The sequence below is a fragment of the Struthio camelus genome, chromosome 1, assembly GCF_040807025.1.
Source record: "Struthio camelus isolate bStrCam1 chromosome 1, bStrCam1.hap1, whole genome shotgun sequence".
Lineage (NCBI taxonomy): Eukaryota > Metazoa > Chordata > Aves > Struthioniformes > Struthionidae > Struthio > Struthio camelus.
This window is the reverse complement of record NC_090942.1, coordinates 150,787,318-150,806,143: the sequence shown is the minus strand read 5'-3', so window position 1 is coordinate 150,806,143 and position 18,826 is coordinate 150,787,318. Positions and strand designations below refer to the sequence as shown.

Sequence of the window (18,826 nt, the reverse complement as noted above, 5' to 3'; positions counted from 1 at the left end):
TCACTTGGAAATATCCTGGCTTTACTCACTACAGCAGATGTAACTGTCAGCAACTGTAACGATACGCTTGAGTAAGCCAGATGGAGACAAGTGTTAGAGCCTAATGACTTAGAAGTCTCTTCCAGACAAAAAACAGAAATCAACAAAAAGGAAGAGTTTCTATTGAAGAGGAGAACAGGCTCCATTTCTACTCTGATGTTACCAACTATATAGCACGATACATAGCATGAAGCTGAAACTTTACTTTTAGGATGCAGGATGCTTTAAAAATTTATTTTACTTAAAGATATTAGGATGTACTACTTCAAAAGCTACATGCACATAGGAATACTTTCCAGAACAGTTTTCAGCCATTATTGATTCATGATCCAGGGATTTACTACAGCTAGACACATTGCCTTTGTATTTAATAGCCCTCAACAATTTCTTCTTCCAAAAAATCATCCAGTTGCTTCTTCAAACAATGTACACTCTTTTCATCCAGAATGACTGCAGCAAGAATTTCCTCAATTTAAAAAAAAAAAAAAAAAAGTCCCATATTTTATCTGTATATTTTTCCTGTGGCCAACTTATGGGCCATGGGAGGATCTACATTGTCCTGCACGTTCAGACGGGTGTAATCCATTCTCCTGGGAATCACTTTGCTCCTCTCATTCCAAAAAAGCAGAGCTCAACATGAATGGCTTCTTATAGCTCAGTTTTCCTTCAGTTCCTACTACTAAACAACTAATAGACCTGTTACTATTTCAACTTTTATGTGGCGTTTTTAATGATCATGTGACAAGGAATGAAGTTAGTATAAAAAAATAAGTATAATGAATGTTACAAGACTTCACTACTCACCCATAGCTTCCTTGTACCTCCTTGCTGACCTGTCGGAAGTTCTAAGTGGAGATCACCTCCACTGGAATACATTTCCACCACCTGAGGTGGATAACAGGAAAATGTTAACGCTCAGTAATGAAGGGAATCTGGATTAATTATCAGAGATTATAATGTACAACCCTATGGGTTAGCAACAATTTGACTATTGCAATTTCTTACAAGTTTACTTTTAATGATGATATAGCTATGTGCTAGTTGCACATTTCAAATGCTTTCTCTAGCATCTCACAGTTTGTGGATCATTTACTTAACAATCATATCACCGTTATCAGTGGACTACTCATTTACTTGTTTGGTTAGGTACAGACATCACTTCAGACATCAGTTCTGCCTTAATATAAGAACTCTTGCCGTTGTTACAATACTAGGTTGCACTGTAAAGCCACCATGTGCTACAAGAAATAATACCGCTATACCCCTTCTTCAAAAAGCCTAGGGAGAAATTCATTTTACTGTATTTGCATTTCACTGGTGGACTTCTCTGGCCACTCCTTGTTAAATGAAGAGAGCATTTTTCTTTCCTTGTTGATCAATAATAAAATACAGATAACCCCTGAAATTTTTGGATGATGATAAAACGATGTTTATGCAAAACAAGCAAAAGGGAGCTAGCAGTCTTAGCTGGGTTCAAAACACATGATGTATTTTGTTTTGTTTGCTTTAGTACTTAACTGCCAGCGAAGTTTAGGCCTTTCTTTTACAGTAATTATGGCCATTTTTAAAACACAGTTCTCATAGTTAAACTCCAGTTTATCCAACTTAAGATTTTGAGCATAATCTGCAGTTTCTAATACGACTGATTTACATTTAAACATAGAGAAACAATAACAGGATGGGAAACACTTAGCTTCAAGTAGCCTTGCAATTTAAATGGAATTTTAAGAAATTTCAAAATACATACAATTTCAGTTTAATAGCATAAACATAAATGAATATGTGATGCTCCTCTCAAGCTCACCTGCAATGGTTCACTGTGAGGGTTATGTATGTTTATTATAGGAGAAAAACTGCTATTTACAGGAACTCTTGCCCCAATAAAAGGGCGCAATCGATAGGGGTTTGGTACTCCAATGCCAAACACCTGGTTCAGAAAAAAAGATAAAAACAAGCTTCAGTAACTGTATGTTGTTGTCATAGAGCCTAACATATGGGCCAATTTTAGTAGTCTACCTATTACACTTTTCTAATTAAGTTTAAAGTATAGTTCTAACAGAGCATTTAAAAGAAATATCGTGATAAAGCCCTGAAATAAACAAACTGGTTTAGTTTGCAGCTAACAGGTATTTCTTGTAGCTACTACTTCTCCCAGCACTGACATACTTAGAGCAGAGGAAGTAGAAAGACCATCTCTTCTTTTTCTAATATTCTGAAATACTACATACTGGAGCTAAAGGTTAAAAATGTTCTAAAATATCCTTTAGTGGTACCATTGTACCATTGTTATCATTTTGAATCTCAGGCAAATAGTTTTCTGCCACCTAGGGAACAGAACAATCTTGTCATTGGATCAGACAAGCGTGGAGCTACAGAATGAGCTGGATCACTGCGATAAGCCATGAAGACAATACAGCCAAAAAGTTGCTGAGAGGGTTTTTAAAACTAATTCAGCGATCTGCCTTACAGTATTTCCCCACAGACATTTACACTGGTATAAGTTTGTTACCACAAGCATCTGGGACAGAAACTTATTCAACTAGCTTGTCTGATAAAGACCGTTGTACAAATATCCTCAGACAGTTAAACATGCAATAATACATACACACTGTTCTATTTGGTTCACACTTTAGAACTTTTTCCAAGAGTTTTCTCCACTTACTCCTCTTACCTGGTAAGTAAATACCCCATGATTAGAAGTGTTAATAAATAAAGTGTTCTCCACATTTCCCACTACTCTTGCGAGGAAAACTACATCAAAGGATGTATTGCCTCCTGGAAGAATTTTCTGAGGGAAAAAAGAAAAGTCAAGGGAGAGAAGCAAAACTGTTTATCGAGAACATTAACCTTGCAGATGAATAAAATTTTTTGTGCTACAAAAGACCTCCATGTGTTCTTTATGGAAAACTGAAATTAGAAAGTCTATTGCAGATTTAGGAAAAAATAAGTAGATGTTCTAAACAAATGTGTAATAAAAATCAAAATAATATTTTACAACTATTATCTAGTGCAAGTTTAAATTTAGTGGAATTTTTAAGCTGAACTGTAATTCTGCACTATGTTGAATTCTGAACTTATTTTGACTGACAGTTCACAGAGCACTGAAGAACAACTACTGCAGAACTTTCAGAAGTGAGAAAGGCTGCAGATAGACAGAGTTTCCGAAGGAAGAATTTTTTTTTTCCCCTAAACGTTTTACGTAGCCCCAACTAAACCACAGGCCCAACAGACAAAACTGAAACGAGAGGACTGTATCTGACAGTAATTTAGTTAAGAGTTAACCTTGCTGATGCCATGCCTTTCAGCTTCCAAGTTCCTGTGACATAATTGTGGCAGTTACACCTGCGTTGGAGTATACCTGCCTCAGACTAATATCACTTCATTGGACTTGCAATTTTCATAAAGATTCTAAAAAACAGTTTGTTCCTGTATGTTCTCTAAGATAAGGTATAATTATTAGTCACTTCAGCAACAAGAAAGATCTGCTGTTAAACTGTCAGTAACAGCATATACTTCTAACGTAGTTAGAACTCCTACAAAACATTCCAGTCCTCCACTTCTTATAGGTTTGTGTATATTTCTGCGCTCAGTTCAAATTCGCTTCGTAACCAATACAAGATCAAGAACTGAGGAATATAGTTCTATGTCTGTTATTATTGCAATAAAGTAGCCCATTTAAAGAAGAGGAAGGCGAAAACAAGCTCTCATTCAGAAAAGGGATAAGCTCATTTTGAGAAAGCAGAACAACTTACCCTATTTTGAAAAAATGATGCATGAAAGTGTGATGTTGTAGCAGATATTGATACTAATGTAATTGTTTCTTCTGAGCTAGGATTATGTAAGTAAACTTTTTCCATTTTTGGCATTCCAACTGGCCTGTCAAAAAAGAGAAGATATTTTTAAAGTGCTAGCATTTAATCAGTGATACAGGAAAATTAGAGTTTGTCTCATTAAACTAGATAGGAAATAAATATAGCAGTGCAGTGATGAACACAGATAATAAAGTTTCCTTTAAATGTTTCTTTGCAGTAATATATGCAAATCCCACCTTAAAGGGGTATAAAGAGCTTAACTTTTTTCTCATCATTTTATTGATTAATTTTTCCTGACACGTTCCATAACGTTGCATAATCCCTATAAATTGATCCTCATCTGAAATGAAATGTTATTTCTCAGGTTTCTATTTCAGAAAGTTTTCTATTCCTGTGCCAGAATCTCTAAATAATCATCTTCAAAACGTTTGTGCAAAACTTCTTAAAGGAAACAGAACATGCCCTAGACAAAAGTCTATGCAAAACTTTATTCCTGACAGATTGCAAGTACTCTTACCTAGGACCCAGGATTTCTGTTGTATTGTATTTTATTATATGCTCTAGGGAATTAAGTACGCAGACATGTACAGCAACTATGCATACCTCAAGGAAAAAAGTAAGATGTTCTTGAGATAAATTCTAGAATTTAAGCCTAAACACAGGAACCATACAGTTAAACACACTGAAAATTTTTTCAGTAACAAGTCATACTAATAATTTATTCCACATAAGCACTAAGCTTGTTTCTTTTTACCTACAGCAATTAATATACGCTTACAAGACAAGAAATGCTTCAGTTTCACTAATTACTTCTCAGACTTTGGTATGTCTTCAGAACTTTTTTTATGCTTGGTAATGCATGTGTATTAGTCATCAGCACCATATCACTAATTAAGTGTGTCAATTACAGTTTGCTCCAAATAAAATTTTGGAATTCAAAATAGTTACTTCTTAACTTTAAGTCTATACCCATTCTGTTCCCTTTTCACGTCACCGACTCCAAACTCTGTAGAGACTGTAAAACTATTTGTAAGAATTGCTATCTGTAGTACCAGACGTGATGATGACCGTTAACAGGCAGCTGTTCTGCCAGCCTCTGTCAATTTTGTTTAACAGGTCAAATTAATAAGTGCTACTGTAGTTGCATAGTTTTTCAACTGGGTGGTCTCAACAGGCAAAGCAGAGTAAGTTTGTTGTAGACTAATGATTGCACTGAGCAGAAGATTCAGTGACAATAATCAACCTATACCACAATTTATAAACTTACTCTGATAACAGGCAGCACCTTCTACTCATGAAACATAACGAGCTAAACAGATGCTAAAGACCATGGTATTAATTCAGAGATACAATTACGAACCTTTAATAAAATGCACCATCACTTTAAGAGTAAAAGACACACATTTCTGCACTCTACTATTGTTTTGCTTGCTCAGTCCTGCTAATTTCATACCCCTCAACAAGCAATTGTTCCTGATCCTTCTTTTTCACGTCATCCTTTCAACTTCTTCTCTAACTAATGAGCAGGCAATGAGGAATACAACTTCTCTCCCTACCAATGATCTGTACAAAACTCAACGTCCAGGTTAAGCCCCTAACACAGCGTCTATATCTGTTGCCAGTGGACATAAGGATTCTAGAAAGAGAAAAGGTTTTATCAGCTATCTTGTTTTGCATAACTGTTGCAACTACTACACTGTTGACCAAAAGAATCAAACAGTAAATCTATACATCTCTTCTCCATTTACCATGGGAAAGCTTATCAATCTAGAGAGGAATTTGAATGAAAACACTCCCACCCCAAAAAATACCAAAACAGTGCCAACACTCCCGTCTCCCATAGCTAAAAAATACCCAAAGCACAAGTGAGGAAAGTGTCTTCTAGTACACAGTTATCTATCACCCCCTGAATTCTGACTGGTATTTTAAACACTCTTTCACTGACATTAGTATAGATAGGCTTGAATGGTCTACCTGCCTGGTAACTGAAAGATGTAAATAAGCTTTTGATAGAGGCAGCAATTTCTCGGTGGATTCACTTTTTTACAAAGGCGACCATGCTTTAAACAACTGCATTCTAATTCTACTGACACAAAACACAATATATGTATACATTTGCCATGCAAACAGAAGTACATAAATATCATCGTTCCGATCTTATTTGCCAATAGGCAAATTCTGGCTTTTGTATTTTTTTTTCTTCTGTAGAATCCAAAGCAACCCAGGGTATGTTCACTCTAAAACCACAGTTTCAGATATGTTTCAACCACAGCTTTTCCCCTCACTCCCATAAATGGACCGATGTACTTCTGCATGCTCAGACTTCCTATACTGCCATTTTAAATTGGTGCATCTGGAGGTAACAAGCCACTTATTCCATATGACCTTTCAGTATGAGACAGCAGGTTGGTTTGTTTGTTTGTTTGTTTTTAAAGATACAGTTCTTTTTTGGCTGTGTAACCACAGTACACAGAGCAGTATGCAGGGAGACACTCTGGGTCTCCAGAAGTACAGAGAACCTGTGAGGTAACCAGATAAGCAAACTGCATTATTTGCAAATTTTGGATGCGGTCCTTACTGATTCCCAAGAAAGTTGGCTCAGTTACAGCGATACAAGGGCATTACACTATATTATTAAAAGTTTAGCAACAACAGCCAGTGCACGTGGACAAGTGGTTTAAAGCAACGTTATAATTAAAAGAAAAAAAAAAATCCAGGAGCTCCATATGGATGCCAGGCTTGTTTTTGCCTATGTTCAATACTGGGTGACATTACATTGTACATGCACCGCTATAATGATTGAATAATTTTTTTCGTTAACCTTTTACTCTAAGTTGAGCTTTCTAATTTTCAGCTGCATGAACTGTCTTAATAAGATGTACGAATATATGCAAACACAGGGAATATAGTTATATGGAAGTTATTTCTATTTTCATGAGAAAAATATACTCAGTATTCAAAGGATCCTTAATCTAACAGGGTAAGGCATAAAAAAAATGAGCAGCTGGATGCTGAAAGTATGAAAATTAACGTCCTGCCATACATACTCTGAAACATCTAGAACTTGTGTCTAGACTTTCTTCTACCGTGAATTCCCAAAGATAATTCAAACCCAAACTGTATTTTAATAAGAGCTAGAAATATAACTTTTTAAATAGAGAAAAGCCAAAGCAACTACGTAAGATAATCTGTGAATATTTATTCACACAGAATTCTCCCCGGCTTATGTCCTACCTTTACAAGTACACTCTTGCTTCCACACTGGACTGTAGCTAAATGACTGACTTGCAGCAAATTGCGCTCCTTCCCCTCCACCCCTTAAGAAAACTCTTTCAGTCACTCCTGAGGCTTAGCTGTCTGCTCCCTAGTTTTCACTGTAGTTTCTCAGTCTCTTCAGTTGAAGACATGCTCCCACCAGCTCAGTATTGCGATTCACTTGCTTGTCACACACTGCAATGTCTCAACACTTCTCTTTCCCTCAAGACTCTTCAGTAGCTTCCCAAGAAGGGGCAACATCATCCTCTCGCTCTTGTACACTGCACTCCAACTAGTCTTCTTAGAGGAACTTAACAGCCAAAATCAAGAAGAAAGCAGTACAGTTCCAGTCCACCAAAACAGCAGGAATTGACAGAAGACAAGATGGACTAAGTGCTGCATTACACAAAAGAAGCCTAGATGACTAGTATATCATCATGGTCTCTACAGAGAGCCGTACTGTTTTAAGTATGGCTGCATATTGTGTGAACCAGCCACCACAACACCAACCAAAATATGTTGAATGAACAGGTAGTGCTGAAGTGTCAGCCTGTTCCTATTAGAGAGGTGGTTTGGAAGTAAAACTCAGTATCCCAGGAAATGCTCTCCATATTAGAGATCTCTTATAGCCTGAACATTTTTCCAGTGCTGAAAAGAGGGGAATATAAGTCAGCATATTTGAGAGTCTAAAGCCTATAAAAACAACTAGTAGGGAAGCAGTCATACAGCAGACATCACAACTCACTGAACCTCTACAGGCTGGAGAAACGGGCAGAGAGGAACCTCATCAAGTTCAATAAAGGGAAGTGTCAAGTCCAGCACCCGGGGAGATATAACCCCTTGCACCAGTACAGCCTGAGGGCGGACTGGCTGGAAAGGAGCTTTGCAAAGAATGACCTGGGAGTCCTGGTGGACAAGTTAACATGAGCCAGCAACGTGCCCTTGTGGCACAGAAGGCCAATGGCATTTCTCCAGCCTGTAGAGGTTCCTCTCTAAATCACTCCTCCCAGTTTTGCATCATATGCAAACTTGGCTGGGACTGCATTTGCTCCCATCGTCCAGGTCATTAATGAAGATGTCACACAGTACCGGCCCCGGTATCGACCTCTGGCAGACACCACTAGTGACTGGTCTCCAGCTGGACATTTTGCCACAGCAGCTCATCCAGTTTTCAGTCCATCCCACCGACCGCTTATCTAGCCTGCACTTCATCAGCTAATCTATGAGGATGTTACGGGAGCCAGCATCAAAACCCTTACCAAAGTCGAGATGAACAATGTCCACTGCTTTGCCCTCATCCATCAAGGCAGTCATCTCATCTCGAAAGGCTATCAGGTTGGTTAAGTATGATTTCCCCTTTGTAAATCTATGCTGACTACTCCCAGTCACCTTCCTGTCCTTTGAACATTTGGAAACAGCATCCAGGATTAGTTGCTCCATCACCTTCCCAGGGATCAAGGTGAGGCTGACCAGCCTGTAGCTCCCTAAATCCTCCTTCTTGCCCTTCTTGAAGATAGGAGGGGTCATTTGTTCTCTTCCAGTCTTCAGGAACCTCCCTTAGTTGCCACAACCTTTCAAAGATGATTTACAGAGGCCTTGCAACAACACGAGCCAGCACTTGTAGATGCACCTCATCAGGACCTGTGGACTTGTGTATATCCAATTTGCTTAAGTTTCCCTAACGTGATCCCTCTCCACCAAGGCAAGTCTTCACTGCTCCAGACTTCCCCTCTGGTCTTAGGGACTTGGGATTCCTGAGAACTGGTCTTACCATGAAAGACTGAGGTGAAGAAGTCATTCAGCACCTCTGCCTTTTCAGCGTCCTTTGTCACAGGGGCCCCTGCCCGATTCAGCAGCAGGCTCATATTTTCCCTAGCCTTCCCTTTGCTGCTTATGTACTTACAGAAGCCCTTCATGTTCCTTGCCAGCCTTTCACGTTCCTTGGCAGCTTCAACTCTAGGTGGAGTTCTCCTAACCCCATCCCTGCATGCTCAGAAAGTTTCTCTGTATTCCTCTGGGGTCACCTGTCGCTGCTTCCACACCTCCTGTACACCTCATTTTTATGCTTACTCAAGGAGCTCCTTGTTTCTCCATGTAGGCCTTCTGCTGCCTTTGCTTGATTTCCTGCTTGTTGGGATGGACCATTTTTGAGTTTGGAAGAGATGATCTTTGAACGTCAGCCAGCTCTCTTGGACCCTCTTCCCTCTAGGACCATATCCCATGGGACTCTTCCAAGCCAAGTCCCTGAACAAGCCAAAACCTGCTCTCCTGAAGTCCAGGGCTGTCATCCTGCTTTTTTCTCCCGGCCTCCTGCCCCAGGATCCTGAACTGCACAATCTTGTAGTGGCTGCAGCCAAGACTGCCCCAACTTTCACATCTCAGACCAGACCTCCTTTGTTTGAAAGTATGAGGTCCAGAGCTCATCTCCTTGCTAGCTCCTCAGTCACCTGTGTTAGGAAATGGTCATGAACACACTCCAGAAGTCACCTGGACTGCTTGTGCCCTGCTGTGTTATCCCTCTAGCAGATATCAGACTATCATATTTGATAGTCTAACAAAATGTTTCCCCCATACAAATTTTAGCTGGTTTTTTTTTTTTTTAGCATCTTTGGCAACTGCTAAATAATTGTAAGAACAGTCATAGCAGATCATATCAAAGGTCCACCTGGGTTAAAGCAGTATTGTCTCTTGGAACAGGAGTGAGTACCAGATACCGAAGCAGGAGCTCAGCAAGCATACAAAGCTCCTTGCCTAGAACAGGCCCATAGCATCCAGCCGCTTGCAGCTCATGAACTTCCTGAACCAATGCGGACGAAAGCTCCTCTCATAAGACCAGAGATAGCGCACTCCAAAAATAAGAAGTAAGTTTTGGACTTGTAATGTATGCAGCTACTTATAATGAAATGTAGCAAGGTGGTCTTACAAGTTTACCTCTCCAAACTGAGAGCGAGTACCTGTCTGCACCTCATTCTGAAGAAAACACTAGTACAGTCAGCTTAAATAAAAGACGACCGCACGATATTCAAGATCAGAGAATTTGAAGCACAGCGTTTTCCTGTTTCACGCTAAACTATATGCATCACTGGTTGAGTGACACAGACAAGCTACTTTTATAACTGAAGTTAGAGCAACCGAAGCATACACGTTCGAGAATGCAAATATGTCTCATTAACAGAAAAAAAGCAGAAGAAAATGGATGGGATCACTATACTAGCTTACAGAGTGTTTATCATCTTTTGTTCCCACCGGCTTTTCACAAACCAAGAAAGTCCTTCTGTATTAGGCTTGAGCAAAAGCTAATTTCCACTTAACACAGAACAAGGCATTAACTGTTCTTTATGAGTTCAGAACCAAACGTGGATCCCACAAAGATAAATCATACTTTTTCCAAAGTTATCAAAACCCCAGATACAAAAGGTTGCAACTCTATTTTTAACTAATCATGTCACCAACTGTGACCTGAACCAGCTTAAGAGCGTAATAAACTGCGTTATTGACAATTTATTGTCTGAAGTCTTCTTATATTTAACAAAATTTTTAAAAGAAATGGAAGTTTAATTCTGCAACTTTTTTTCCTTTAAAGATCTCAACTACTCAGGCATTGAAAGTGTTATTAAACACACAGCATAAACATCTGAAGGTACCTATAGCGTGCAACCAACGTCCTTTCACCATTTATAAATGCATTTGTTTAAAAATGTAAAAAAATGAATGACCTGGATAAACTCTCTGCTTGCTAAAATTAATTCTCCTATGTTTACTGTTATGAATTAAAGTTCCTGAAGAAAAGAGATTGATTTGCTGACTTCCCATTCTCTTACGTTACTTTTAGTCGTACACTTGCAGGAAAGTCTCAAATATTCAAATATTACCAAATAATTCCTTTAAAGGCCAGATGAACCTTTCAGAAATATCTTGTCAAATGTTAGACAGAGCTTACAAATAAGAAACCCCAAAACCCTACTGAAGTCTTCTGAGCAAAACATTTCAAAGGAAATGCAAAATAAGATGAGCTGATAAACAGAAAATTGAAGATAGATTTCTAGACTATCCTACTACCAAGGAAACATTATACATTGTCTATAAGATGGCACCTTGCTCAAATTCAGTAAAGCAGGACGCTCCCTTCAACGTGGAAGTAAGGGTTGTTCAACTGCATGGATTAGAACTATGACTTTTGCTAAAAGCACATTCATTTCATACGTTATCAGTCATTAATATGAAACAGGTAAAATGAGAACGTTAGCTTTAAAATAATTTCACATTTAAATATTTTGAGAATCAGTAGTTCCAGCTTATGTTGTGTTAGCACCCTAAAATACTAAGTATTCAAATACTCAATTATCCAAAATTACATCTAACAAAAACCTAATTTTGAAGAATTTAACTTTACTTTTTATCTCTTCACAGTTGATACAATACATATGGAGGCAGCACATCAAGACACAAAAGAGGTACAAAAATAGAGTATCAGCTACCCTTCATGAGTATGCTTTGATGTTAATCCAAGCGGGCCACCTGCATGAAGACTCATCTCAAGCACAGAAAGTCATACAGATAACTATTCTGCCAGAATAGCCTCTGAGGAACCAACTGCTAAAATTACGGAACATAACCCAATGGTTACTGTCTGCATCTTAGAAAACCTTAATCATCCCGTTCCCATTTAGCCGCAGAGGAGGGTGATATATTAAAAAAAAGATTATAAGGAACAGAACACAGCTAAGAGTGGCCAGGGGTGGTGGTGGTAGTGGTGCAGTTTTGTTGTTGTTGCTTTTCTTTAGCTAGAAAACGTTGTACCAACACTGCCTGCCCTGAATCACCAATATAAACACAGCATTTGCTCCAGAGTAAGACCAGTGTTGCTTCAGAAAATGAAAAGAAAGCTTTCGTATTAAATAGCCAAGTAAGTATGCCAGTTAGCCTAAGCATTTGCCTGCAGCACTGTTATGAGAGAACCTACCCCAGTTCCACCTCATCACCATCGCAGAGGCTTCCTGTAGACAGAGAAAGCTTGGGATCTTTTCAAGCAAAAGAAAAATCTGCGTGTCCTAACTCACAGCACACATTTCCTTTCATAAATTTGAGATTATCTGGATTGCCTTCAAAGTGGTAAACTATGATATTGTTTGTTTTATATTAAAATAGCATATTAAAAAAAAAAAACCACAACAACTTTTAAAACAGTTTAAGGTCACAGTAATCTCACCTTCAGGTGGAACACAGCAAACGTGTCCACAGCAGCTCCTTATGAGCTTAATACCGACCTTGATTTTCTGGGTTCCCTAACTAAAATATTAGCCATGTTCAAGTTGGCATGCTTTTGAAACACCCGATTAAACGCAAATACCATTAGCGGTCAAAAAATATCACAGGAAGAACGGGTTACCTTATGAACAAAATAAAATATTGCAAGTTTCTTTAGCCTAACGTTGCCCTAAAGTTGTATCCTAAACAAGGAATGATATATGTTGATAGCGCAGCATAAACTTTGATGAAGCTTGATCTAAATACTACCTATTAACAAAACACTGCTGTTTTAGATACCATATTTATTCAGAAGCTAAATATTAAAGTTTTATATGTTTTCTAAAATTTGTTATTAACTCAAAAAGAACAGCTAGAAATTCAAAGTGAATAGTTTGCCTATAAAAAAAGAAAAAAGAAAAAAGCTCAAGTCTGTATTATTTGACTTCTGAAGTGCTCGGCACTTGCAGTTTGTCCACATGGGAAGGTTGAGTTACTCAACGTCTCTCCAAGTTACTTCACTTTTATCTAAATGCCTAAGTACAGGTTTTAAATTGAAATCTGCAGCTGCAGATCTGAACCTTTTTAAAAATTATTTTTGACATCTTACTGAAATTTTAGTAAATCAAACGAGGACAATGATTTCTGCCTGAGTTTACAATTTCAACTCCAGCAAATAAAATAATGAACTATTGGAAAAAATAAATGGAGCACATAACGAACCAAGATCTAATGTACAGGCTCCCTATTTTAACTGACAGAAGTCAGCACTTCTCCAGTTCAGTTTGTTATTTATTGTATAGAAGCATTTGTACATTTCCTAAATAACAGATTTGCACTACTTTAACAGGGTACTAGAGCTATGTTTTTTCATGGCTTTCAGCTCTGACGGGCTTACAAAGAAAGCTAAAATATAAAGGAGAACACAAAGCTAAAAAGTATTTATGATACTGTCCAAGGTATACTTTTAGTAAGAAAAAAAATGAAGGTATCTTTGGAAAGCCACACGGTAAAGCAGCACACGTAGCTTACTTCATATAAGCATGTAAAATTTAGATGGCCTTTAAAGGTAAGACATTTCAAAGCACATCAATACAATATCTCCATATTTAAAAAGCTGTACAAAAGTGTATTTCAAGTGTCAAAAATCCTGTAATTATTAATTGAAAACTTTGTGAAATTCACTTAATTCCAAATCAAAAGTTAAATTTTTTTACAGTAAGTAGTTACAGAGTAACTGTTGTACAAGTTTGAATTGTACTCACCACTATAACTCTTACTAATTACAACTGTAATGTTTGTTATAGCAAAGACAGAGTGGAGTGAGGCTTATCACAAGATATTCTACTATTCAGTTTCGAACCTCAGTATCCCACCTGTGATCAGTTACTGACCAACACAAAACAAAACCGGAAGTCCAAAAGCTAGAGATATGGAAAGTTTGAGGGAAAAAGGAATAGGGGACAGAGTGATATGTTACATTTTTCCTTATGAGGAGCTCACATATAAGATTATAGTTTTGTTAGCTAGAACACAATCTCTGCAAAATGAAGCACTGCCTTACAGCTTTGCTATTTAGTGGCATTAAGGTTGTTTTCTTACAATGGCCATTTCAGTAAGATCGCTCTGTCAAAACAACTTACATCACAGGCTCTCCTCCTTCATAAACACAAAAGTTTACACCAAGTCAATGCATAGTAGCTTCCTTGCCTATCTCTGTAGTCATCAAACTGCACATTACCCTTTCCTACAAGCAATCAGTACTGCATTTTTGCTAATAATCTGTGGGTTATCTGTAACTAAAACAGTCTTTCATCCAGCAGCAGCAGGGCTGGTTAAAGAGGGCTGAAGTTTATGTCCCAATAATCACTTTGCTAAGGCACACACACCTGCTGGTTGCATTCTTCCCCTACTGAACTGTTAACAAGTTGTATCAAAGTATCAATCATGCAGAGAGCAACGCCATTTTACCTATGTAACTACTCTTAAGGTTAAAAAGGAAAATATTTGTAACTACCTAGACAGAGTAGCTAGTTACAGGCAAGAAAAGCTAGACTCTAGAGAAGTTAAGAGTATCTGATATAAAGAATGGTTATTTTTAAAAAAAATGTTAAACAAAAACTTCCTTCCCCAATATTTCTTTTATCCTTCGGAAAAGCCACACAGACAGGTATACTGTAAACCATTCAACTCATCCCCTGACAATTAAAACAGTGACCAGCTGCAAGCTGGAACGTGCCTTGAGCTGGTGACGGAGGGTCTTTGAGGCTGTATATTAATGAGTCTCATTACTGTGCTAACAACTGTAGATCTACTAACAAGGTTTGACCCTCTCCCTATTTTTGTAGGGGATCATTTCACAGTTCACAAGTGGTGACTTACTGAGTTTGAGTAAACTCCCACAAGAGGGCTGGAACAAGCTACAAGGGTGAGAAGGAAGTCAGGCACCTTTAAAATCACATCTACCATAAAGAGCAGAAGTAAAATAGGACATACTGTGGGTTATGTACAAACAGAAAGATAACCTCACCTCAGTACACTATGTTCTAGACTTAAAACTGTTTCCACTTCTTAGAGCAACTGTACAAGGGTAACTATAGACTCCAGTTCTGGCTAGTCAATGGAACTGACCTTTACTCAAAGACACTACAGAAATCATGGCAGCTGCTGTGTAGCTATATGATGTTTAGGACTAAGTACACCAGCTTGCTGGAATACACAGGCTAACCAGACTTATGGACAATATATCAATGCAGTTCACATATACAATCTCCTCCATCAGTTACAACTGCTCTTAATGTTTATTCTACTTGTCTAAGTAAATAGATCTAAAAGACTTTCCAACTTACTGTTCATGGAAGTCCAGCATTGGTGGCTCAAACCGGAGAGGTCGACAATTTCCCCGATACAGGGATACGCTGCAAGAAAAATTAAAGTGTTGTAACATCTATTACAAATGATCCATTTTTTGCTCTCTTCTCATCTCAAAATGCCCTTTCTTTCTAGTGAAAGAATCATTAATATTAACAACATAGTAACTAATTCAAAAGAAGGAACAGCTTGACAAACTTGTCTAGTCAGAATACTGTAATATTTGCCAGCCACTGATGTGATTATATGATGACTCCATGAAAGATTATGCAAGAGTACAAATCTTGGAAGTGGACATAATTAAAATGTTAGCCATCATTGTACAGACGAAAACTAAGCCAAGCAATAAGCTAAATAACAGGTTTACATTACCTTTCATAGCAATATCCAAATGTCCTCCATAGAACATACAACCAAGCTATTTATATACACATCGTGAGTTTCTCTGGCTACACCTACACTGTAAATTAAACAATCTTGCAGCCATTCATTGGTATTGAGGTCATATTGGAGAAAACAGCCCTTGCCTATACTACGAAAACCTCTTAATCTCCAGAAGACAGTGACTCGGCTGTGGAAATTGTCATTGGCTTGTACTAACTTCCCCCTTGCGAACAGTGTGGGAGAGCGCTAACAGGCAAAGGCTAAAATTTAGGTACTACTCAGACAATGCAGCAGTACGGACCATCTGGAAACACTCCCTTGCACTGTTTATTTTACCACTACAGTTACAGCATATAGAGCACAATTGTCGACATAGTGAAACTACTCTGTAGTCTTTGTTGTAACTTATTTTCTGACAGAAACATTTTTGTATTCAGAATGAAGTGACTGTAACCCACCTAATTGTCTCTGTAATTCAGTAATACTTTATTTTTGGATTGAATATAATTCAATTATATATAACGAACATATAACAAGGAGGCAAGAGTGAAAAATTAAACAGAAAAGGTAAAACAATGGCTAAAGATCAACGGCTCTTGAATTGCCAAGAGAGCGCAGGAAAGGAAACAGGCTTGGAACTAGAAAGCTCTGGATCTGGGGAGTGAGTTTAGAAAGGAGCATGTCGGGCGAAGGAGGAGTTTGCAGGACCTGCGCTTGAAAAGACAAAGGGAAATTTTGAAAACAATGAGGCTATTGGTTTGACTACAAGTAATTTCAGATTTTAGGACTCATTATCTGATCAAACTACTGTGGCCTAATGATGCAAAACACTGACCTGCACAAATTCTTTTCACCCGATCAAGTTTTTTTTTTCTAAAAATCTAGATGATCTAAAATTTATGCTGCATCAAGGATTATGAAACTTTCCGAAGCTGGCTCAAAACTAGCATTAAAATGTGCATCTAGTACAAACTCTATGTTGTAGCCTAGGACAAGTTTGATAGAGAATTATGGCTGTATGTCCACACCTGATCCAGCTTAGATTCATACTACCAGTCAACTGGCAGTGCACAGAGCCAAGAGCAATCCTCAGGAGTCAGAAACTGTTCCCTGAAGAAACCAATTTTAGATGGCTTATTCTTTGTTCTTTATAGGCTTTTGTTCCTGGTATTAGATAGTACTCCTGTTTTAGAGCTTTGTTTTCTCACTGTCCATCAGCAGGTAGACTCCCAAAGACAGAGCTGCAACCCACCAGCCTGGTTAAGCGGAGCGGCTCCACAAACCCAGACAGGGCAGTGGAATTACGCAACTGCACCTCAGCAGAGCGAAAAGCAAGGAGGTGGAGAACGCCTACGGCCGGCCTTACAACAGTTGAGGCCTAAAGAACTCCTCCGTGCAATCGGAACAACCTAATTCCTCCCAGTGTACTTCCAGGAAAACTCATTAATGATCAAATTCAGATGAGTTTCCATACTCTAGAACCATTTCAACAGGGAAACTGTTTACAGAAGTTTAAATCCCTAAATGGGATATGAAATCTTAACTATATTCTCCAGTAGCCTAGAACTGGGCAATGACTATGGCACAACAAACCAATAGCATGTTTTATAAAAATACAGGTAAGTCTTAATGACTCACACCAGTACTCCACAACTGAATCTTCACACTTAAGTATAACATATGTGGAACAGATCTACGATATACAGTTCTCTAAGTGAGGATATTGAAGCACCTTCCACATTACCTTCCACATTGCTTAGAGCTTAGCCATTAAACATAGCTGTATTAACGCAGCAAAATTAAAGTGCTATTGAGGCAAGAGTATGTATAGCCCAGTCAGCTTTTATATACATATGTGTGTGTATATATATGTATTCATGAGATACACGTATATCTTATGAAATAGTACAAGATAAGGTGCAATACCTTAAGAACTGTATTCCGATCTACAGAAAATTACAGCTCTCGCTACTATTAAGCGCTGCTGTCACTCTTCTGCAGTGGCCAAATGAAAGATAGCTTACCTATACCTTTGCAGGCTAAAACTAAACCTTCATTTTGCTTCACATGTTCTGGGAAGTTAGAAAGGCACTAAACATAATACAAGTTTCCAACTGTACTGGAAACGCTTTCAACAGTGATATTTTGAAAGGTTAAAACAAGTTCAGAACAAGTCTTCAAAGTCATCTTCTTACTAGAGCTTATGCTCTAATTTTACAAAAAATGTTTAGAATACATTTTTAAATAAAAAAAGCACAAAAAAGTTCACGTACCTCTTATCAAGATAATCCTAATACTAAACTGAAACTACTCTTATTCTAGAATGATTTTGAAAATAGTTCTTCCACTAGGACTGCTTTCAATTTCAGAGTTCTGTACAGCCAGGCAGCTTGTTTTTGAATTGGTAGAACACCACAGTCGTTCCTATTCACAGGAAAGTTTTTGGAAATATGTATAGAATTGACAAAAACGAAGCATGAAATTATGGCACAATAGCTACTAATTTTATTTTACAATACATCTAAACTTGTGGATTTTTGGCTTTTACTTACAGGAGGAATTCATGGGAACAGTGAATATGAAGTTTACAATGCCTGACTGCATAGAACTCCACTAGACATTTGACTAAAAGTTTTATTTAATATTGAATAGCTGTGAAATTTTACAGTCAGCTTGAAGATTGTGCCTATGTATTTGCTTCAAGTTCCCTTGAAAGAAGTCCAACAGTTAAGAGTCTAATGAACTGGTCAAGTTCAGAAAAAGATCATTATTTCAAAATGCAGTTCAAAAATACAGTTAAGTGTCATTTCCCCTGTCCTGAACAAACACCTGAACACAACTCTTCACCCACTTGCAAAGTTTCAGCATCTGTTTCCCAGAATGCATGGCTATATCCTGGGTAGCCATTTAGACAACACAGAATTTGTAAATGGCTGAAGTTTGGTAAAGGCTGTTGCATCATGATGGATGCCCATTATTATAATAAAAGTAACAACTGTAGTAAGATTCAAATGGGGAAAAAGAAATAATGGAACTCCCAAACTTTGCCTACTAAAAGGCCCAACATGAGTCAACTAGCATCAGACTTGCAAAAAGATGATAATGTCTGCTCTGCTAGGCACTTGCTTACTGAAGGCTGAATACACCCATGGGTAGGGCAACTTTACAGCATAGTCACAATTAAGGTAATTACTATGTATGCATTTGGAGCTATAGCT

At 38.0% G+C, this 18,826-nt stretch overlaps 1 protein-coding gene across 1 annotated transcript in view; it reads right to left on the bottom strand.

The window, feature by feature from the left end:
• TMEM131 (transmembrane protein 131) overlaps nt 1-18,826 on the bottom strand; it is a 101,825-nt gene that overhangs the window by 46,917 nt on the left and 36,082 nt on the right. The window contains exons 4-8 of the mRNA XM_068923541.1: nt 15,203-15,271; nt 3,792-3,915; nt 2,711-2,827; nt 1,844-1,966; nt 844-924 (exon numbers count right to left, since the gene is read on the bottom strand). Coding sequence (XP_068779642.1) covers nt 844-924; nt 1,844-1,966; nt 2,711-2,827; nt 3,792-3,915; nt 15,203-15,271 — 514 coding nt within the window. The remainder of the gene's footprint in view (nt 1-843; nt 925-1,843; nt 1,967-2,710; nt 2,828-3,791; nt 3,916-15,202; nt 15,272-18,826) is intronic.